The sequence below is a fragment of the Sebastes umbrosus genome, chromosome 9 (genome assembly GCF_015220745.1).
Source record: "Sebastes umbrosus isolate fSebUmb1 chromosome 9, fSebUmb1.pri, whole genome shotgun sequence".
Classification (NCBI taxonomy): Eukaryota; Metazoa; Chordata; class Actinopteri; order Perciformes; family Sebastidae; genus Sebastes; species Sebastes umbrosus.
Window position 1 is genome coordinate 2442318 of NC_051277.1, and position 24329 is coordinate 2466646.

Below are 24329 nucleotides of genomic sequence, written 5' to 3' on the forward strand. Positions count from 1 at the left end.
TAAAATAAAATAATAAATAAATAATAAATAAAAAATAAACGCAGAAATAAATAAATAAAAAATAAGTGCTAAAATAAAATAATAACGAAATAATAAATAAAAAATAAACGCAGAAATAAATAAATAAATAAATTGATAAAAAAGAAGAGTAAACAAATAAGGGAATTAATACAATGATAAATAAAAAAAGAAGCAAATTAAAACAGATTTTACAATTGATGTCACATTTTATCAATTAATTAATGGCTACATTTACTTCTAATTTTATTTTTGCTGCATTTAATGATATATTTATTTATTTATTGTGTCATTTAATATTAATTAATATTTACTCATAGAATAATAAATTAATTTGTAAACACATTTACACACATATTTCCTATTTTTATTTTACAATTAGTTATTAATTAATTAAATGCTTTATTACTATTTACGTGACTCTTCTGGTCCTCCATAATTCTGTACTATATATACTTTATTTAAATATAATAAACATATTTTTATTATACAAACAATATAATAATATTTAAATTTTTTATTTGTTTTTATTGAACAAATTCAAACAACATGGATCATAGATCATTGCATTAGAGTAAAATGACAAGGTGCATACAGAACAAAAACATAAAATATGTAAAATTATACATGAAAATAATAATAAATTAAATTAAGGGCTAGAGCTGTACCTGTAATTCATATTCTTCTATTATGCTAAGAAGTTTCAATGCGTTTTTGTTTTTCATGACTTTAAGGGCTTTTATGTAAGAAAGAAACTCAGAATGAAACACATTAAACTTATAGGTTTCACTTTCATATACATTTTCCAAGAATGAGAATGTTATTCACCAGAAAGTCATCTTTGTTATTGTCCATGACAAGACCATAAACATAAACAATGTCCTTTTGAGAGAAGTTTCCCAGATGAGAAACTTTTGGGTTTATAATATCCAGAGCGGAAGTAATACTTTACATTTACATTTATAAATGTATTGAATAAATGTATAAATGTAAATGTAAAGTATTTCATTATTTGACATTTTAATTATGAAAGGAATTTAAAAATGAAACCATCAATAAATAGTTCAAATTAAAAGGGATTTACAAAAACACCATAAAACAGTCAATAAGTTCATCATATATGTATATATTTTTAATTAATTCATAGATTAATAAATACATTTGTAAACACATTTATTAATTAATTTTTATTGTACAATTAGTTATTAATCAATTAAATGCTTTATTAATATTTACGTGACTGTTGTGGTCCTCCATAATTCTGTACTATATATATATATATATATATATATATATATATTCTGTACTATATATACTTTATTTAAATATAATAAACAGGTTTATAATATCCAGAGTCGTGATGTTATATAGAGTCGTGATGTTACACTTCCGGTCCAATAGGTGGCGCAAACGCCGTTAACGTTGATTTGCCACTGAAATACACGAAGAAGAAGCAAACATCGCGATACTTCGTCCTGTGCGTGAATTAGTGTTAGCAGGCTCAGCTAGCAGCTAGCTAGCAGCTACAGCAACAGATCAGGTGAGAGTTCAAACATCCACTCACACTAACACTGATATTATACTATATTATACTATCATACAGTCTGCAGAGAGACAGCACGCAGCTCTATGTACAATATGTTAAGTATATATATATGTAGTAACGTTATAAACCACGTTAGCTCACGGTTAGCATTAGCTGATGACATTAGCAGAGGATGCTACAGTTAGCCTGTCAGGCTGTGCAGCTCGGCCTCCAGATTAACGGCTCTAACTCGGTTATTAATGGGTTTATTCATCATGTTATCAATGCAATACATTCAGTTCTGAGTGCATCTGATCTAAAGTTGCATCACTAGTTTTAAAGGTCAAACTCGAGGCAAGGCAACAAGACAACAAGGCAAGGAAGCAAAGCAACAAGGTAAGGCAAGGAAACAAGGCAGCAAGGCAAGGCAACAAGGCAAGGCAAGGAAGCAAGGCAAGGAAACAAGGCGGCAAGGCAAGGAAGCAAAGCAACAAGCAAGGCAGCAAGGCGAGGAAGCAAGGCAAGGAAACAAGGCGGCAAGGCAAGGAAGCAAAGCAACAAGCAAAGCAACAAGCAAGGCAAGGAAGCAAGGCAAAGCAGCAAGACAAGGCACCAAGTCAAGGCAGCAAAGCAAGGCAACAAGGCAAGGCAACAAGGCAGCAAGGCAAGGCAACAAGACAAGGCAACAAGGCAAGGCCAGGAAGCAAAGCAACAAGGCAAGACAAGGCAGCAAGGCAACAAGGCAACAAGGCAAGGCAGCAAGGCAAGGCAAGGAAGCAAAGCAACAAGGCAACAAGTCAAGGCGGCAAGGCAAGGCAACAAGGCAGCAAGGAAAGGCAAGGCAACAAGACAAGGCAGATCAGAATCAGAATCGTGTTTATAGGTGTAAGAGGTATACAGTAGGAATTTGCTTAGGTTTTGTGGGTGCAAGTAAACAGTATAATAACAAAAAGAATAGATAAAAACGTTAGAATAAAATAAGAATACAAAAAATATATATACAATATACAAAATAAGCTATAAACATGATATAAACAGATTGTGCAAATATTGAAGGCAACAGGGCAATTCAAAGTGTTTTACATAAACATTCAAGAACATTGAGACAAAGTGCAAAAGAACATTAAGACATCATTAAACAGTTATAATAACATTAAATATTAGAAAATAAAAACAAGCTAAAAATAAAAGCTAGGATAGAAGCTAGAATAGAATATAACACACAAGAGTAAAAGCTCTAGTGCAGTATATAAGATCATTATCTGGTTTAATAAAAGGCAGCAGCAAACAGGAAAGTTTGAAGCTTTGATTCTCAGAGTTGGAGCGGTCCTGCAGGTTTCTGGGAGCTTGTTCCAGATATTTGGAGCATAAAAACTGAACGCTGCTTCTGCATGTTTAGTTGTGACTCTGGGGACACTAAGGAGACCTGATCCAGATGACCTGAGAGGTCTGGATGGTTCAGAACACAGCAGAAGATCAGAAATGTATTTTGGCCCTAAACCATTTAGTGCTTTGTGCTAGCACAGCGAAGGTCCTGCATTTCCCTTCATTCAAAGCTTAATCACACATAAACTGATCCAGATGTTCACTAATAGTCTCACTGTGGAAACACCAGGGCTGGAATGTAACTGAGTACATTTACTGAAGTACTTATGTACAAATTCATGGTACTTGTACGCTACTTGTGTATATCTGTCCTGCTACTCTCTACTTGTTACGCCTGAGAGGTAACGATTCATCTCTTTACTCCACTACATTCATCTGACAGCTTTAGTTACTTTACAGACACGCAGTTACCTTATAGACCATGATGCATTGCTGCAGTGCAGATTAAACCAGCCAACAGGATATAAAGGAGTTAAAATATATCATACACATTAATGTAGCAGTAATATTAATACAGAAACATCAGATAATATAATAATAATAATAATAATAATAATAATAATAATAGAACAACACTGATTACTGACACAGCAGTACTTTTACTGCTGGAGAATACTTTAACTACATTTAGTACTGACATACTTTTACTACTTTAACTACATTTATATGATAATATTGACATACTTTTATTACTTTAACTACATTTATATGATAATATTGACATACTTTAATTACTTTAACTACATTTATATGATAATATTGACATACTTTTATTACTTTAACTACATTTATATGATAATATTGACATACTTTTACTACTTTAACTAAATTTATATGATAATATTGACATACTTTTGCTACTGTAACTACATTTAGATGATAATACTGACATACTTTTACTTGTAGTGGAGTATTTTCACAGTGTGGTATTAGTACTTTTACTGCAGTAAAGGACCTGAATACTTCGTCCGTCACTGGGAGCTACTGGTTGTATCTTGTTGAACATCATTTCTGTATTTTGGTCCAATTCTCTCTTCTTTCATTGTAATTGGACTTTCTTTCTTTTTATTCCTTCACATGTTTAACAGAACGTGATTGAAATAGAAGCTTGTTTTATTAATATCTCATCTCTCTCTGATATTTTACAACCAGTTCTCAGAGTTTCTCCTTTTTCACTGAGGATGTTTCCATCATGTTCTCCTGGTCTGGGCTGAGTTTCCAGTCCTGTTCTGTCTCTTTTCCTTCTTTAACTGCCTCTCATGTCCCAGTAATCCCAGCATCCATCTGCTCAGGTTCTGTTAGTGAATCCAGTCCTGTCCTTCGTGTGCTGTCTCCTGTCAGTGGACGCAGCGTCTGAAGCCTTTCTACCTGGTTGTGTTTCAGCAGACAGAAGAGAGAGGACTTCCCTTCACTTTGACCACCTTCACTCTTTGCAGAGACATTAACGGACATTAACGTCCCCACGTCCTTAAAGACAGACTGACATTAACGTCCCCCCGTCCTCAAAAAGACAGCCTCTTGTTTGCGGCCTGCTCGTCTCTCTCACTTGACTCAGCAGCTCCTCTTGGTGGCGTCATGTCTCAGAAGTCGCAGTCAGACGGCGGTCAGAAACACTTCGCTGTGGGTCGGGGGCTCCTCGCCGCCGCAGAGACCTTGAACTTCAGCATGAACGAGCAGCGATCCGGCCGGCAGATGGGGGGTGTGTCCTCAGGTGTGGGGGTGGGCGGCGGTGGCATGGACGGACAGGACGGCAGCTCCCAGATGTCCCGGCGTGGCGGCGGCAGCCATATTGGAAACACCATGAAGCTGTTTGCCAGTTTGGGGCTGTCGCCCTCCGACCTGGACGCTCTGGCTGAAATCCCCGAAGAGGACATCAGCGTGGAGACGCTGCCCCGCATCCTCATGCAGCTCAAGAGCCGTAAGGGGGACGCAGGAGAGCGGCGGGGGGCGTCTTCCATGTCCTCTGACGCCGGGTATCGAGGAGGAAGGGACAGCTGGGACGACGGGCACATGGGGAGGATGGGCGGTCCTTCTCTGGGTCCGGGTTCAGTCCGGGCCCAGCCCTCTGCAGACTTTGGGTTCAGTTCTCTGCAGGACGTGGCTCCCAGCCGGGGCTTCAACTTAAATTACAGCAGTGGCGGCGGCGGCGGCGGGGGTGGGAGCAGAGAGAGGCCGTACTCTGAGCTTTCCCACCGTGATTCCTACAGTGGGCTTGGCATGGGGGCGCCGGCGTCCGACCCCGTCTTTATGCAGCGGAGGATGGGCTCGCCGTCAAACGGAAAAGTCCAAGACTTCTTGGGAGTCCCGCCCCCCATGTTCCCCCACGTGTGCTCTCTTTGTGACTTTGACGTTCACTCCACCATGGTGAGTACCGGACAGCCTCCTTCCTCTTCTCTTGGACTAATGGTAACTGTCTCAGCTCTTCTGTCCATGTCAGTCAGAGACGCCATGTTTCCAGAGACACCTGACAGCAGGTCTTCATGTCTCACACCTGTACTCCTGACAGCAGTAGTCCACCAGACAGTCTTTACATCTGTACACAACCTGTTCACATTGTTTATCACACATTCCTTCAGAGGATGTGACACCTGGGAGTTAAATGACCTCACACACACATGCTGCACCTGAACACACCTGAGAATCAGTGCAGCCCAGTTAGATCCATCCTGGACCAATCAGAAGCTGTTTACACCGTGACATCACTCACCTTCATGGGATTCATTAGCTAGTTACCTGAACACAGACGCTCTTTGATATCACCTCTATGATGTGCACGTTGTTGTGCTGCAGGTCACAGAATCCAGTGTAACACCGGCAGCAGGCCGAGCACGTGTCCTTCTCAACTGATCAATAATAACAGCGATGTGATGATAAATGAATATTATAAGAGGTGAAGGTGGGCGGCCTTGTTCAGTATTTGTTTACGTCAGCAGAAGAAGAGACGATCTAAGAAAAGATCATTAAAGCTGCATTTGGTAACTTTAATAGATATGTCACTATATCCTGACAGTAGTACATGAGCAGGGTCTGAACTTTACTTTCTTCACTTCCTGTCACTCTGACAGACAAGTATTTTTTTGTATCTGCCACTTTTTAAATCTCTGCGCTAAATGAAGGAATAACATTTTAGAACTGATGTCATTAAATGTTCAATATATTTTACATAATAAACATTATATACACGGTAAATTATAGTGTTTGAATTACACCGTAGCTTCTGGAGGAGCTCTGTTTTTGGGGGGAGGGAGGGTACTGTTCACAGTACTGTACTTTGTTATCGTCATCTATAGCGGTTATTTGCATAAAAGCACACAATTCAAATGATTAAGAAATAAATTATTGTATTTCTATTTTCTTTTTGGGGCATTAGTAGTTTTAATTATATATTATTATTATTATATATATTATAGTGTTAAACAGGTCTTCAAATAACTGGATTTATTCAGGTTTCTCACCAAAAACTACATTTTACAAGATTACATTTGAACACATCATGATAGCGTTAGAATCGGGTAGAGTTTGAACGCACCATGACGGAGCTGTGTAGTGATTAATATTGGTTTAATTTAGGGATGCACCGATAACGGTATCTGGTATCGGGTCCGATACTGTGCTCATGTACTCGTACTTGCAAAACGGCTCCGATACAACGGCACCGATACCACTTTACGGCAGCGTGACGTTAACCTCTCGTCACCATCTTTCGGGTGCTGTCCCTCACGCTCTACCTCCCCGACGGTGCGGCGAGACGGGCTGGTGGTTTGCCGACCCTGCGGGGCCGGGACCCACCTCAGCCGGCGCGCGCCGGCCCTCACTTTCAATGCGCCACGGGGTTTTGCTTGCACCCTCTGACTCGCGCGTGGGTTAGACTCCTTGGTCCGTGTTTCAAGACGGGTCGGGTGGGTTGCAGACATCGCCGCAGACCCCTGGCGTCTTTTACGTGGGCAGAGCACAGTTTAATTGTGCAGCTCTAACTGTAATCACCGTTTCTCTCCTCACATGTTCCAGAAACATATTTTACTGTTTAGCTGTAAAATGAGATCAGTCAGCGCCCAGTCCGCCAGACAGAAGCAAACCTTCTCATTTTACAGTTTAACAGTGAATCTGATTGTGATTGACAGCTGCTGTAGAGTCCCTGATTGGTTGTTGATGTCATCAGGAGCTCCAGGAGGAGGCAGATGTTCTACTGTCAGGATATAGAGACAAATATGATAAGAAGTTATTGTTATGAAACTTACCAACTGTAGCTTTAATGAACGATTCAGTAACGGATTCTTAATGAACCAACCAGACCCACAATAGAACTGTCAGAACCCGTCTGTAGCCCGTTGATCCTCACTAACTTACTGTGTGTTTGAATGTGTAGGAGTGGAACCAGCACATTAACGGACTTCGCCATGATGAAAACAGACGTCAGCTGCTCAACATGTGAGTTACTGACTGACAGTGTGAACGTCTCTCAGCAGCTGCTGCTGTTACTGGAGGTTTAACGCTGGTCTGTGTTGTTTCCAGGTATCCAGACTGGGAGCCTGGTCTATCCTCAGGAAGAGGGTAAGAGACACTAACCCAGCGTTCATTAAACACACCCTGTAGGTCTTTATAGGAACTTAAATCCATAGTTTCTGTTTCCACTCTACTCTCCTGAACCTGATGAGAGCTCTGCTTAGAGCTTCTACTAGGGATGTCAATCATTAACCGTTTAACCGTTAACCGACATTAAGCATTTAACCGATTAATGCTGTCGGTTAAAACGGTTAAAATAAATATTAACAATGCTCAGAGGAGCGGCGTTGCACCGTGCCTGCTAAGTTAACGCTCCCGGACGTTGAGCTGGAGACTCAGTTGTCTGTTGTGCTCATACACTGCAGCTGGCGCACCGCTGCATGCGAGGCACTAATCTTGTCGGTTAATGGTTAATTATCGGTTAACGAGGGTCGGTTATCGGTTAAGATTTTTTTTCAAAATTAGCATCCCTAGCTGCTACTAACCACTATTCTCAGAGTGGGAAAAAATCGATTCACTTATGTATTGCGATTCTTTTTACGATTTTGAAATAGATGTTTTTTTCTTTGTCCCAGTGGGGCTCTGCTGGACACCCCCAACATGTCTGCAGGGCTGCTGGGACCTGCCCCCATGTCTTCAGCTCAGACCGCCGGGGGGATGTCCTCCAGCTGGGGAAACAGAGGTTAGTATTATTAGTATTATTATTATTTCTGTTGAAAGACTGTGTTGCAGTGATGTGTCCATGTTAACGCTGAGTGTCTTTGTGTGTCAGGAGGAAGTGGAGGAGGAGGAGGAGGAGGAGGAGGAGGTCCTGGTCTGTCAGGAAAGAACCAGCTGGGACAAAATAAGGTCTGTTTGTTCTCTGCTGTTAACAGTTAAACTGATCTAATGGATTCATTGTGTTTCTGCACAGCTCAGAGGTGAACGGTACGGCGCATTCTAACCAAGAAGCAAAGCCAACTTTTCACGTGGTGCGGTTAAATACAAAGTCAATGCAAAGAGGCAAATAGATGCAAATTCATGCCAGGCGACGCAAATGACGCGAATGCGACGCGAAATGTTGTTGTTGTTGACTTTATGTTGAGTGTTGATTCAGAAAACAAGCATTTTAAAACTTGTTTGCTTGTCGTCATGGTAACGGACCTGACAAAGCATGAATTCAGACTTTTTACTAATCAGCATCATGATGTAGTTATTTCAGCATCATTTTGATCTGTTTCTTGATATTAAATCACAGCACAATCTGTTTATTCTGGGTTCATACCGCAGTAGAGACGTGTGTCTGCTAGATACAGTCAGTGCAATGACACTGTATTTGAATATGGCTCGCCGCCGGGTGACGTTATGGACCCAGACACGACGGCGTTTGGTTTTCTGACACATCTGGAACTTCACCAACATGTACAAAGCAGCAACAGTGGTTATTTCTTCCATGGTTGATGGAGGAAAAAAAAGTTGTTGGTATCTATGGAGACAAGTTCCTCCTCCTCTCCGGAGCGTCTAGAGCGAATGAACACAGATGATACTGGCGGTCCAACTTGGTGTGAATGCGACATTAGGATGCTCTTTAAACACTATTTGAGAGGACAGACTGACTGAACGCGGTGGTTTATGTGGTGTAATATATTCTATTGATAGTGAAATATCATATATTAGTACTGTAGTACTTTAGTGTAATATCATATATTAGTACTGTAGTACTTTAGTGTAATATCATATATTAGTACTGTAGTACTTTAGTGTAATATCATGTATTAGTACTGTAGTACTTTAGTGTGATATCATGTATTGGTAGTGTAGTACTTTAGTGTGATATCATGTATTGGTAGTGTAGTACTTTAGTGTGATATCATGTATTGGTAGTGCAGTACTTTAGTGTGATATCATGTATTGGTAGTGTAGTACTTTAGTGTGATATAATGTATTGGTAGTGTAGTACTTTAGTGTGATATCATGTATTGGTAGTGTAGTACTTTAGTGTGATATCATGTATTGGTAGTGTAGTGACCGTGTTGTGTTTTACCTCAAGGTGAGGAGCAGAGTGGTGGTGGTGAAGTACGACAGGAAGCCTCTCAGCAACAAGACTCTGTTTGCCTTCACCGAGCCATTCGGCGTCCTCAGAGAGCACCTGGTCCTCAAGAACAAGGTGATGTAACCTCCATCATGGCGTTTTAGATTTAGATCAGACGTCCTGTTGAGTGCTGGTCTCAACCTCACTGTCTCCCATCAGGCCTTCCTAGAGATGAACAGTCATGAGGAGGCTCTGGACATGGTCAACTACTACGAGCAGCACCAGGCGGCACTGTACGGCAAACCCATCAACTTCTACCTGTCCAAAAGGCTGCTAGTCATCGAGGTAACAGCCTCCGTCCTCACGCTCTAACACGCTCCAGCTGCTCCTCAATGTCACTGAGACGCTGTTCTGTGTTTGACCCTCAGAAAGACTCGCGGTCGTCGGACAGGTCGATGGACAGGTCGATGGACAGGTCGATGGACAGGTCGATAGACAGAACCATGGACAGATCCATGGACAGATCCATGGACAGGTCGATGGACAGACCGGTCCGGGAGGTCAAAGGTCACGGCAGCCAGGTGGTTTTCTTCTCCAACCTGCCCAGAGAGGAAGAGAAGAAGATGGAGCTGCTGACCATCGCTGGACGCTTCGGCGTCGTGGAGAAACACCTGTTCCTGACTGACCAGGTAAACTTTTAGATGGTCCTTTGAGTTATAAAATAATCTCACATCTCACATATTTCTGAATGCTCTTTGATGCGTTAGCTTGTAGGAAGTCCTCTTTACTAATACATGTTATTTAGGTTCGTTTTCACATATTTTACTAATACTTTTCGGATATTTTTCACATATTTTACATATATTTTTATATATTTTACTAATACTTTCCATATACTTTTCATATATTTATATATATTTTACTAATATTTTTGGGGATAATTTTCACACATTTTTGGGACGCGTCCTATTCACTTTCTTTGTGAAAGTATTGATATTTATGATAAAAACAACAGTTTGAAACAATATATTGAAAATATATGATATATGTTGATCTGAACATCTGTTGATGTGATATAAATATATCAATATATGATATGATTGATTAATCTGATCATCTGTCTCCATGTTGGTCCTCTAGGCGTTCGTCCAGCTGGGAACTCCAGACGACGCAGAGATGCTGGTGAAGTATTACAGCGTGAACCCGCTGACCATCAGAGGAAGACCGATCCGCCTCAACATCTGCACTAAGTACAAGACCCTCAAGTGAGTCCAGACCAGGACTAGTACCAAGTACAAGACCCTCCTTCGTGCTACTGGGTTAGCCTTCGTGCTACTGGGTTACTACTTGGGGTTAATAATGAACACCTGGGTGAAGGTCTGATTTGTGTGTTTCAGTGTGAACCGGAGACAAGGAGGTGGAGACAGTCGAAGCCAGAGGAGCGGCGGAGCAAACACCAACTTCGGCTCTGGAACCAGGACCTTCTCCAACCCTCCTAGAACCTCCTCATCCAAATCCTCGTCCAGCTCCAGGACCAGAGACGAGAAGAAGAATGAGGAGGAGGACAACAAACTGAAGCCTGAGGAGCAACCTGCAGCAGAGGAGGAGGAGGTGTCAGGAGTGATGGAGGGGGAAGAGGAGGAAGAGGAGGAGGAGGTGGAGGAGCAGGTAACTGATGGAGATGCCGAGGTGGAGGAGGAGGAGGAGGGAGCAGCGTCTGTGAAGGAAGACGTGGAGGAGTCTGAGGAGGTCCAACAGGAGGAGGTGAGAAAACACTACAAACATGGAGGATCAAACTGGAACTTTATTTATATGACAGGAAGTAACTACACATGTTTAAATACAGAAGAAGAAGCATATAGGTGATAATAATAATTAGAAAAATAAATAAATATAATAAAATAATAATTGCACATAGGTGATATTAATGAGAAAGAATAAATAAATAAAGTGAAAATAATAATGAGAACTGCATATACTGTAGGTGATATTATTAGAAAGAATAAATAAAGTTTAAAATATAATAATAATAATAATAATAATAATAATAGTAATTGCACATATGTGATATTAATTAGAAATAAAAAAAATAATAATTGCACATAGGTGATATTATTAGAAAGAATAAATAAAGTTAAAAATATAATAATAATAATAATTGCACATAGGTGATATTAATTAAAAGAATAAATAAAGTTACAAATGTGATAATTGCACATAGGTGATATTGATTAGAAAGAATACATAATGTAAAAAATAATAATAACAATAATTGCATATAGCGTAGGTGATATTAGAAAGAATAAATAAAGTTAAATATATAATAATAATAATAATAAAAATTGCACATAGGTGATATTAATTAGAAAGAGTAAAATAAATAATTAGATTCAATTGAGTTCATGTTTTATAATCTTATCTGCGGTTTAAAAATAAAACCCAACATGTTAAATTAAATGTTGGTAGTTCTGTGGAGTAACGTGACGGCGTTCAGCTCCATTCATACAATAAGTGAGGGAGTGATTCAGCTCTTATCAGTGCTTTTTAATATTAGAGGGTTTATGCCCTGTAGTGTTCTTTAATGAGACATATTTATCATAGATATACTGTGTATATATATACAGGTTCCTGGTGGTGATGATGTCACTGATGACACTCCTGGAGATGTGGGCGGGGCTGAAGATGAGGTCAACCAGGAGGCGGAGCCAGAGGGACAGACGGAACCAACAGAAACCAAAGACTGGGCTGAAGAACACGAGAACAAAGAAGAAGAAGAGAACGCGGAGCGGTCAGAGACGATGGACGAAGACGGGCCTGGAGACGTGGTCAGAAATCTACTTTATTTATTTCAAAAGTTGGTTCTTAATTGTGGAAACAGCAGTTGATAAAATCGTCCATTGGTCCATTTAGTAGCTGTTCTGGAGCTTTTGACTGCATAGCCTCATCAGCAGAATGAATTTCTTTCTTTGTTTCTGATGTTTCAGTTTGATCGTGACTTCCTGGAGAACATGGAGGACTTTGTGACGTTGGACGAACTGGCAGAGGACGAGGACGACGCAGAGGGAGAGTCCGACGCCATCGGTACCTGATGATTAAAGTGTTTTAAATATACAGACGCACCATGTGGATAATCAGGATGATGTTTTTAATGTGTCGTCTAACACTGATCCTCCTTCCTGTGTTTGTGTTTTCTTCCTGCCTGCAGACAACTCGAGGAGAGGGGTACGTATCTGTAGCATCCGTCACATCCGTCACATTCATGCTGCTCTTCTCATTCCCTTAACCTCTGCATCCTCCTCCTCTTCCTCCTCCTCTTCTTCAGGGTATGAGGGTGGTCAACATCGTGGGTTTCAGACGAGGTTACAACTTCCTGACCGAGCTGCAGGGACTCGCCAAACCTTTTGGGAAAGTGGTCAAACACCTGGTGCTGGACCTGAGACCTGAGGTACACCTGAGGACCACGTCATGCTAACATACTAGCATCATGCTAACTGCTCTGTGTTCTAGTTTGATTAGAAATCCAACAGAAGATAGAAAAATGTAGTGATAATAACCAGAGCTGTAGCTGAATTTTTATACACCCTTTTAGAGATTTTGTTAAAAAAAAAACAAGCCAACAATACTTGCTAGCCAGCGTTAGCTAACGTGTTCAGAGAATGAGAATCTCGTCTGGTTGAATCTTCTTTATTTTCCTGTAGTTGAAGCTGTAATCATGTCTCTCTCTCTCTCTCTCTCTCTCTCTCTCTCTCTCTCTCTCTCTCTCTCTCTCTCTCTCTCTCTCTCTCTCTCTCTCTCTCTCTCTCTGGTCCTCCTGATCAGGCCTACCTTCAGTTTGCCACAGAAGAAGAAGCCCGAGCGATGGCCAGCTTTTACAACGGTAACATCACGGCGTCGGTGTGCGGCCGGCCGGTGAGAGTCAGTCACTCCATGAGCTACCCGACCATCCAGGTGAGCGTCTCACACAGTCTCTGAAACACCACATAGTCTTATCAAGTTTTTCCAGTTTCTGTGTTTTAAAGGTCCAGCGTGTAGGATTTAGGTGGATCTATTATCAGAAATGTAATATAATATTAAAAACAATGTTTTCTTTAGTGTATAATCAGCTGAGGCTAAGAACGGTTGAGTTTCCGTCAGCTTAGAATGATTCCTTCATATCTACATGCAGTTAGTCAAGTCATCACACTGACACACTGACAGCTGTTGTTGCCTGTTGGGCTGCAGTTTGCCATGTTATGATTGGAGCATATTGTTTTATGCTAAATGCAGTACCTGTGAGGGTTTCTGGACAATATCTGTCATTGTTTTGTGTTGTTCATTGATTTACAATAATAAATATATACACACATTTACATAAAGCAGCATATTCGTCCACTCCCATGTTAATAAGAGGATTAAATACTTGACAAATCTCCCTTTTAAGGTTCATTTAGAACAGATAAAAACATGTGTGATTAATCGTGATTAAATATTTTAATTGATTGACAGCCCTAATGTAAATCTTTTTATTGTTGTTTGTGTTGTGTGTTCAGTGTGGCTCCAGCAGGGTGGTGTACATCGGTCAGATCCCCAACAGCAAATACGGAGACGACGCCATCCTGAAACTGGCCGAGCCATTCGGGAGAGTCAAGAAGTATTTCCTCAACAGGCTCAAGAGAGAGGTACAGAACCAGGACTGACCTGAGTCCTGAACACTCTGTCTGATGTGTTTCATTGACGTTTAATCCAAACCGTTTAGAAGCAAAGAGACTAAACTCCACAGCCGCTAGAAGGCGCTGCGTTAGCGCTGCATTGTTTGGTTCTAATCTGTGTGATGTTGTTGGTCCTCAGTGTTTCATTGAGATGGAGAACGCTGAGGAGGCAGAGAGAATGGCGGAAGATTGCAAAGAGAATCCACCAAAGTTCAACGGGAAACGTTTGACCATCTACGTCAGCAGGAAGTACAGACAGCTCAAGCACGGGTGGGTTTCTTCTTCTGTGGTGAAACTCCTCTAAATGTCTTGTTGCTGAAGGTTCAATTCATTAGTTATAACTGTTGGACTTGGATGGTAAATGGACTTTATAAAGGCGCTTTTTTAGTCTTCCGACCACATACTATAATTATAACATTATTATTATTATCATTATTAATAAATATAATTATTATTAATAATAATTTGAATAATTTATCTCTGACAAACCAAACATCAAACATGTAACTATCTTTAGACAACGTGTTATCTGGAGTAAGTCTTGAATGTGAGATAATATAATGATCATGAAATCCTGCCTTCACTGTGCCGTCTACAGACATCGATGTCCAGACAGAACCAAGAGAGAAAACAGCAGCATGTCGCCGAAATCCTCCAAACATCCTGAAGAACCTCCAGCCAAGAAATCCAAGGAGGAGAAGAAACCAGAGGAGGACGAAGAGGAGGAAGAGGAGGAGGAGGAGGATGAGGAGGAGACGATGAAGGAGAAAGAGGAGGAGAAGCAGCTGGAGGAGAACAAAGAGGAAGAGATGAAGAGTTGTGATGACGAGAAGAGAGAAGAAAACTCAGCAGAGAAGATTACTCAAATTTCTGATGAGAACCAGAAGAGCTGCCATGATGTGAGTTTATTTATTTATTTTATTTATTTTATTTATTTTATTTATTTTATTTATTTTATTTATTTTATTTTATTTATTTTATTTATTTTATTCTGTTTATTTTATTTTATTCTATTTAATTTATTTTATTTTATTCTGTTTATTTTGTTTATTTTATTTTATTCTATTTATTTTATTTGATTCTGTTTATTTTATTTTATTCTATTTATTTTATTTTATTCTATTTTTTTCTTAATATTTTATTTATTCTATTTTATTTATTTTCTTATTCTTTTTACTTTATTTTATTCTATTTATTCCATTTTATTCTGTTTATTTTATTTTATTTTATTTTATTTTATTTTATTTTATTCTATTCATTTTATTATTTAGTCCCAGTGTCTGTTGTCACTGAGCTGATCTGAGTTTTCTGAATAAATCACTGATCCTGGTTCTGCTCCTCTGGGCAGCAGGAGGTGCAGCAGGTGGAGGAGGAGACGGAGACATCGACCAATCAGAACGGACAGACCGATGCCCCCCCGCCGGCTGAAAACAAACCCAGCGTGGCGTCTCTGCCGCTGCCCCCCCACGACCCCAACACCCCCATCGGTGAGGAAACGCATTCAGAACTTAATCTGAGTTTATTATCGTTTAAACTTTATTGGGTTTTTGTTCTGGAGCCTCTCGTCCTCTAACCTGCTGCAGTACCACTCTCCGCCTGAACTGGTACTGATGAGCCAGCGGGGGCGCTGTTTCACTAAAAACAAGCCTTATCAAACGCTGTTTAATGAGTGACATCAGAATCAGAAACACTTTATTGATCCCCGGGGGAAATTATAGAAGAAATAGAAAAATAGAAATGATATGTAAATGTGTGCATTATCAAAATAAATGCAAATATAAAATTAACTATGAAATAAATCACATAAACTCCAGTATAGGGGATTACATTATACATTATATTACTGCAAACTATTTCAGTTTTTTTAAGAAATATATTTTAACATTTTTAATTAATAGAAAATAATATAAAGTTCCATGTTGTGTCATCTATTATTTCATTACTTTTCCTGATGTTATATGGTGTTGCCGTGGTATCGTTTCAGTATCGGTATCCAGATATTTAGGCAGGGTATCGATGCTCGTATGATGACGACTCTATGAGTCAGTTTGGTGAATGTTCAACAGAAATAAATGATGTTATTTATAATGTCGTTTGTTTGTCCAGGTGTTGAACACGTGAAGATGGGTTATTACTGCCGCGTCTGCTTCCTGTTTTACTCCAACGAAGAGACGGCCAAGAAGACGCACTGCAGCAGCCAGACGCACTACGACAAGCTGCAGGTGAGACACGGCGCCGCCCACATATCAGTGAATACGACAAGAGGGGGGCGTTCATATGGATTCTTCTGGTGAACACGGTTAAGACCGACACATCTGAAGGAACCATGTGATTTGCAATCCCCAAAGCATTATGGGAACTGTAGTTCTAAAACTTAAAGCAAGACAAAGAACAATAATAGGAGACAAATCAATGAATATTAACTATTAATATTTATTTATTTACGTTATTATGAGTCAGAATGTCTCATCAACATGTTTCTTATGTCTGTGTGGAGGACAGTGTCTCTGAAACACTGAGTCAGCTCCAGTAGTCAGACAGATAACCTCCAAACACGGACACGTCAAACCAGAACCAGCTGACCATCACTTACCTCCTGTTTCTTCCTCCTGCTGTTTCAGAAACATCTGGAAAAGGAACAGACCAAAGCAGAGAAGAAGAAAGGGAAGAAGACGACCGTGTAGATTTCCTCTGAGGAAGAAGAGTTGAAGTGGGGCTTTTTATTCTACTTTTTATTCAGTCAGTTGTTCAGACTTAAAGGTGTAATGTGTCAGACTTTGAGTTTATCCGTTAAATAATGAATTAGCATCATCAGCAGGATGTGGAGAGCTTCCGGTGTTGACGTGTTGCAGCATGCTAAAAAGCTAGCATGCTAACCAGCTAGCCCCCGCCCGTCCTGTCTGTAATACCACTTGTTCCTCTGAGAGGCAGTAGAGAGTCACTGTAGCGTCCAGTCTGTCCTCAGTCCACCATGAGAGGACCAGGAAGTAGAGCTGCCCGTTAGACGGCTAACATAGAGCCTCCGACCCCGGTTAGCTAAGAGCGTCTGGCACTGGTTAGCGTGCCGGTAAACACGCAGACGGCTAAAGTAGAGCGGCCGACCCCGGTTAACTTAGAGCGTTCAGCCTCTGTTAGCGTGCCGGTGAACACACAGACGGACAACTATAACACATTACACCTTTAAAGTCCAACGATGACTGCATGACTTCTGAACTCTGTTGTCACGGTGACGATATTGTCTCCGACGTTATCTGGGCGAATGGATACTCTGTTATTCGTCAAGATATAGTTCCAACACTAACTGGTTTTCACTTTCTGTTCGTAAACTAGCCACATGTGAAACTCTCAATCTCACAAAGTGAATTCCCTAAAATGTCAAACTATTCCTTTAAGTCTGTTTTCATCCTCGTAGAGAAAAACGTGTTTTTATGTTGTCGGATTATTTGGATGTTTTATAAAATAAAGCAGTTCCCTCAAATATCAGTTTTGTTTCTTTTAACACTGTGTCGTGTTCTGCCACTAGGGGTCCTCAGTCTAAACAATGGTGAGGTGGTGAAGCAGCGTGGGATCATGGGAGTTGAAAGATTCCTTTAGTGTTCCTGGTTCAGGAGGGTTTTCTCCTCTTCTCCAGAACAAACTGAATAAAGCAGCTTAACGTTAAAAATCAGTGTTTCTCTGACGCCGTTTGGCGGACGCAGTACATCCTGCGAGCCGACCTGCCGCTAACATTTACTGAGCTGGTTTCTCTGATAACTTCAGATCCAGACATCCGACGACTAAGATCCTTCATCTGGTTAAAATATTATCAACATCTAAAAAGTGTCGTAAAAATGTGGCTTGAAACTGGATAACTGGATTGTTTCATGAATTTTTCGACATACTATACTAGGACTTTTTCATGAAATTTTTTGATAAAAAGTCATAGAATAGTATATCAAGTCTTTTAGAAAAAGTCATAGTAAAGTATGTCGAAAAATTTCATGAAAAAGTCATAGAATATTATGTCCAAAAATTTGATATAAAAAAGTCATAGTATAGTTTGTTGAAAAATTTGATATAAAAAAAGTCAAAGTATATTATGTCGAAAGTCTTTTTGAAAAAAAGTCATAGAATAGTATCTCGAAAAATTTCATGAAAAAGTCATAGTATTTGTCCAAAAATGTTATATAAAAAAGTCATAGTATAGTTTGTCGAAAAATTTTACATAAAAAAAGTCAAAGTCGAAGAATTTCATGAAAAAAGGTCATAGTACAGTATGTCGAAAGTCTTTTTGAAAAAAAGTCATTGTATAGTATGTCCAACAATTTTATGAAAAAAAGTCATAGTACAGTATGTCCAAAAATTTTATATAAAAAAGTCATAGTATAGTTTGTCCAAAAATTTTACATAAAAAAAGTCAAAGTCGAAGAATTTCATGAAAAAAGGTCATAGTACAGTATGTCGAAAGTCTTTTTGAAAAAGTCATTGTATATTTTTTATGAAAAAAAGTCATAGAATAGTATCTCGAAAAATTTCGTGAAAAAAAGTCTTAGTATATTATGTCCAAAAAATTTATATAAAAAAGTCATAGTACAGTATGTCGAAAGTCTTTTTGAAAAAAAGTCATAGTATATTATGTCCAACAATTTTATGAAAAAAGTCATAGTATTGTATGTCGAAAAATTTTATATAAAAAAGTCATAGTATATTATGTCCAAAAATTTTATATAAAAAAGTCATAGTATATTATGTCCAAAAATTTTATATAAAAAATTCATAGTATATTATGTCCAAAAATGTTATATAAAAAAGTCAAAGTATAGTATGTGGAAGAATTTCATGAAAAAAAGTCATGGTATATTATGTCCAAAAGTTTTATGAAAAAAAGTCATAGTATTGTATGTCCAAAAATTTCATGAAAAAAAATCATAGTATTGAATGTCGAAAAATTTTATATAAAAAAGTCATAGTATTGTATGTCGAAAAATTTCATGAAAAAGTCATAGTATTGAATGTCGAAAAATTTCATGAAAAAAAGTCATAGTATTGAATGTCGAAAAATTTTATATAAAAAAGTCATAGTATAGTATGTCGAAAGATTTTATGAAAAAAAGTCATAGTATAGTATGTCGAAGAATTGTATGAAAAAAGTCATAGTATATTATGTCCAAAAATTTTATATAAAAAAGTCATAGTATAGTTTGTCCAAAAATTTTATATAAAAAAGTCAAAATATAGTATGTGGAAGAATTTCATGAAAAAAGTCATAGAATAGTATCTCGAAAAATTTCATGAAAAAAAGTCATGGTATATTATGTCCAAAAGTTTTATATAAAAAAGTCACAGTATAGTTTGTCCAAAAAATGTATATAAAAAAGTCATAGTATAGTATGTCGAAAAAAGTCATAGTATTTATGTCCAAAAATTTTATATAAAAAAGTCATAGTATAGTTTGTCCAAAAATTTTACATAAAAAAAGTCAAAGTCGAAGAATTTCATGAAAAAAAGGTCATAGTACAGTATGTCGAAAGTCTTTTTGAAAAAGTCATTGTATATTTTTTATGAAAAAAAGTCATAGAATAGTATCTCGAAAAATTTCGTGAAAAAGTCTTAGTATATTATGTCCAAAAAATTTATATAAAAAAGTCATAGTACAGTATGTCGAAAGTCTTTTTGAAAAAAAGTCATAGTATAGTATGTCCAAAAATTTTATATAAAAAAGTCATAGTATTGTATGTCGAAAAATTTCATGAAAAAGTCATAGTATTGAATGTCGAAAAATTTCATGAAAAAAAGTCATAGTATTGAATGTCGAAAAATTTTATATAAAAAAGTCATAGTATAGTATGTCGAAAGATTTTATGAAAAAAAGTCATAGTATAGTATGTCGAAGAATTGTATGAAAAAAGTCATAGTATATTATGTCCAAAAATTTTATATAAAAAAGTCATAGTATAGTTTGTCCAAAAATTTTATATAAAAAAGTCAAAATATAGTATGTGGAAGAATTTCATGAAAAAAGTCATAGAATAGTATCTCGAAAAATTTCATGAAAAAAAGTCATGGTATATTATGTCCAAAAGTTTTATATAAAAAAGTCACAGTATAGTTTGTCCAAAAAATGTATATAAAAAAGTCATAGTATAGTATGTCGAAAAAAGTCATAGTATTTATGTCCAAAAATTTTATATAAAAAAGTCATAGTATAGTTTGTCCAAAAATTTTACATAAAAAAAGTCAAAGTCGAAGAATTTCATGAAAAAAAGGTCATAGTACAGTATGTCGAAAGTCTTTTTGAAAAAGTCATTGTATATTTTTTATGAAAAAAAGTCATAGAATAGTATCTCGAAAAATTTCGTGAAAAAAAGTCTTAGTATATTATGTCCAAAAAATTTATATAAAAAAGTCATAGTACAGTATGTCGAAAGTCTTTTTGAAAAAAAGTCATAGTATAGTATGTCCAAAAATTTTATATAAAAAAGTCATAGTATTGTATGTCGAAAAATTTCATGAAAAAAAGTCATAGTATTGAATGTCCAAAAATTGTATATAAAAAAGTCATAGTATAGTATGTCGAAAAATTTTATGAAAAAAAGTCAAAGTATATTATGTCCAAAAATTTCATATAAAAAAGTCATAGTATAGTAAATCGAAAAATTGTATGAAAAAAGTCATATTATATTATGTCCAAAAATTTTATATAAAAAAGTCATAGTAGTTTGTCCAAAATTTTATATAAAAAAGTCAAAGTCGAAGAATTTCATGAAAGTCATAGTATAGCATGTCCAAAAATTTTATGAAAAAAAGTCATAGTATAGTTTGTCCAAAATTTTATATAAAAAAGTCAATGTTGAAGAATTTCATGAAAAAAGGTCATAGTATGTCAAACAATTCTATGAAAAAAAAGTAATTATAGCATATCGAAAAATTTTATGAAAAAAAGTCATAGTATAGTATGTTGAAGAATTTTATGAAAAAAAGTCAAAGTATATTATGTCCAAAAATTTCATATAAAAAAGTCATAGTATAGTAAATCGAAAAATTGTATGAAAAAAAAGTCATATTATATTATGTCCAAAAATTTTATATAAAAAAGTCATAGTAGTTTGTCCAAAATTTTATATAAAAAAGTCAAAGTCGAAGAATTTCATGAAAGTCATAGTATAGCATGTCCAAAAATTTTATGAAAAAAAGTCATAGTATAGTTTGTCCAAAATTTTATATAAAAAAGTCAATGTTGAAGAATTTCATGAAAAAAGGTCATAGTATGTCAAACAATTCTATGAAAAAAAAGTAATTATAGCATATCGAAAAATTTTATGAAAAAAAGTCATAGTATAGTATGTTGAAGAATTGTATGAAAAAAGTCATAGTATATTATGTCCAAAAATTTTATATAAAAATTCATAGTATAGTATGTCCAAAATTTTATATAAAAAAGTCAATGTTGAAGAATTTCATGAAAAAAGGTCATAGTATGTCGAACAATTTTATGAAGAGTCATATTATAGCATATCGAAAAATTTCATGAAAAAAGTCATGTCGAAAAATTTCATGAAAAAAGTCATAGTATAGTATGTCGAAAGTCTTTTGGAAAAAAAGTCATATTATATTATGTCCAAAAATTTTATGAAAAAAAGTCATAGTACAGTATGTCGAAAGTCTTTGAAAAAAAGTCATAGCATAGTATGTCCAAAAATTGTATATAAAAAAGTCATAGTATATAGTATGTCGATGAATTTCATGAAAAAAAGTCATAGTATAGTATGTCGAAAAATGTTATGAAAAAAAGTCATAGTATATAGTATGTTGAAAGTCTTTTGGAAAAAAAGTCATAGTATAGTATCTCGAAGAATTTCATGAAAAAGTCATATTATATAGTATGTCAAAAATGTTATGAAAAAGTCATAAAAAGTAATAAAATGTCGAAAATTTTCATGAAAAAAAGTGATAATATAGTTTGTCGAAAAATTTTATATAAAAAAAGTGATAGTATAGTTTGTTGAAAAATGTTATGAAAAAAAGTCAGAATTTCATGAAAAAGTCGGTTTTCTGTTTTCAAAGAATTTCATGAAAAAGTCGGTTTTCTGTTTTCAAAGAATTTCATGAAAAAAAGTCATAGTATGTCAAAAGTTTTTTTGAAAAAAAGTCATAGTATAGTATAGTATAGTATATATAGTATCTCGAAAAATGTCATGAAAAGTCATAGTATAGAATGTTGAAAGTCTATTAGGAAAAAAAAGTCATAGTATGTCCAAAAATTTGATATAAAAAAGTCAGCAGCATCGACCTGTTGGGGATTCTTTCACAACAATCACTGGCTCGTTATACATCATCCCTTACTTGTGGTATAGCTCATGGTGGTAGATAACTGATTGGAGTACTGAAGGTTGTGGGTTTGATCCTTATGTGACACAGTCTGTTTTCAGGTCTAACTTCTAATGACGAAGTCAAATATACGAAAAGAACAGTCCTCAGTAAGTGTGGCATTGGTTGCTTAGTTCCCGGTTCTGGCTGTGGCAGAGCGGGGTTCGATCCCCACCCTCACATTGATGCCCGGTGCCCGACAGTGGAGTGAGACGAGCGTCTTCTCCCAGGGTTTACCAGAGATAACACTGGTAATGACTTTTTTATATAACATAACTTTTTTATATAACATTTTTGGACATGACTTTTTTCATAAAATTGTTCGAAATACTATGACTTTTTTGGGGGAAAGGGTTATATATCATTAGGGTTAGGGTTATATTTTATTAGGGTTATATATTATTATAGGTTATATTATTAGGGTTAGATTTCGGTTAGGGTTAGGGGTTATTATAGAATAGGGTTTGGGTTGTATATTATTAGGGTTAAGGTTAGGGTTATATATATATATATATATAGGTTAGGGTTAGGGTATGTATATAGGGTTAGGGTATATATATATATATATATATATATATATATAGGGTTATATATTATTATAGGTTAAGGTTATATATTATTCGGGTTAGGGTTATATAATATTATAGGTTAGGGTTAGGGTTTATATATTATTATAGGTTAAGGTTATATATTATAGGTTAGGGTGTTCGTCCTGCGGAAACAGGCTGTGGTGACTGTTTCCGCAACTAGTATGTTGAAAAAGTTTATGAAAAAAGCCTGACTATTTTGACTATAACGTTTTTCAAAAAACCTTCAACATACTATAGTATGACTTTTTCATAAAATACTTCGAGATACTACGCTTTTTTTTTTTTTTTTTTTTTTAAATTCGGCATACTATATGACTTTTTTTTCAAAAAAACTTTTGACATACTATACTATGACTTTTTTTCATACATTTTTCGACATACTAAACTATGACTTTTTTGGGGAGATTTTTCGACATACTATGACTTTTAAAAAAAAAAATTCAACATACTATACTATGACTTTTTTTTACTACATTTTTCGACATACTATACTATGACTTTTTTTTATTACATTTTTCGACATACTATGACTTTTTTCCACTATGACGAAAAAAGTAAAAAAAAAGTCATAGTATAGCATGTCGAATAAAAATAAAAAAGTCATAGAATAGTATGTAGAGCTGCAGGTTTGGAGATGCTCTGACCCAGTCGTCTAGCCAGCACTATGTTAATAATGTCAATGTTATTCACTTCACCTCTCAGTGGTCTTACTGACAGACAGACTAGACAGACTAGACAGACCAGACAGACAGACAGACAGACAGACTAGACAGACAGACAGGACAGACTAGACAAGACCAGACAGACAGACAGACAAGACAGACTAGACAGAGCAGACAGGACAGACTAGACAGAGCAGACAGGACAGACTAGACAGACAAGACAGAGCAGACAGACTAGACAGACTAGACAGACCAGACAAGACCAGACAGACAGACAGACAGACAGACAGACAGACTAGACAGAACAGACTAGACAGAGCAGACAGGACAGACTAGACAGACAAGACAGAGCAGACAGACCAGACAGACAGACAGACAAGACAGACTAGACAGACTAGACAGACTAGACAGACAGAGCAGACAGACCAGACAGACAGACAAGACAGACTAGACAGAGCAGACAGAGCAGACAGACCAGACAAGACCAGACAGACAGACAGACAGACAGACAGACAGACAGACAGACAGACAGACAAGACCAAACAGACAGACAGACAGACAGACAGACAGACTAGACGGACTAGACAGACAAGACAGACT

General features: G+C 36.8%; 1 protein-coding gene across 5 annotated transcripts; it reads left to right on the forward strand.

Moving 5' to 3' along the window:
* The first annotated feature begins 1423 nt into the window (after positions 1 to 1423).
* On the forward strand, positions 1424 to 17611 carry matr3l1.2 (matrin 3-like 1.2). Of its 5 annotated transcripts, none has more exons than XM_037779554.1 (22): positions 1424 to 1558; positions 4313 to 5293; positions 7296 to 7357; positions 7442 to 7480; positions 8008 to 8114; positions 8205 to 8281; positions 9462 to 9578; positions 9663 to 9788; positions 9872 to 10132; positions 10584 to 10708; positions 10841 to 11207; positions 12068 to 12268; positions 12428 to 12524; positions 12649 to 12665; positions 12766 to 12888; positions 13263 to 13391; positions 13973 to 14101; positions 14271 to 14401; positions 14730 to 15030; positions 15480 to 15618; positions 16238 to 16353; positions 16753 to 17611. In XM_037779554.1, exons 2-22 carry the CDS (start codon positions 4505 to 4507, stop codon positions 16813 to 16815), a joined length of 3516 nt encoding a protein of 1171 aa, XP_037635482.1. In that variant the 5' UTR covers positions 1424 to 1558; positions 4313 to 4504; the 3' UTR covers positions 16816 to 17611. The 5 variants fall into 5 exon arrangements, with proteins under 5 accessions (XP_037635482.1, XP_037635485.1, XP_037635486.1 ...); XM_037779557.1 differs by having other exon boundaries at positions 15483 to 15618; XM_037779558.1 differs by having other exon boundaries at positions 8217 to 8281.
* The last annotated feature ends 6718 nt before the right edge of the window (positions 17612 to 24329 follow it).

Excerpts from the sequence above, each read along its gene's own strand:
- matr3l1.2 (XM_037779554.1), top strand. The coding sequence starts at position 4,505 with ATGTCTCAGAAGTCGCAGTCAGACGGCGGTCAGAAACACTTCGCTGTG. Across the intron at positions 7,481-8,007 it reads GGTCTATCCTCAGGAAGAGG|TGGGGCTCTGCTGGACACCC; the intron begins GTAAGAGACACT and ends TCTTTGTCCCAG. Across the intron at positions 9,789-9,871 it reads AAAGGCTGCTAGTCATCGAG|AAAGACTCGCGGTCGTCGGA; the intron begins GTAACAGCCTCC and ends TTTGACCCTCAG.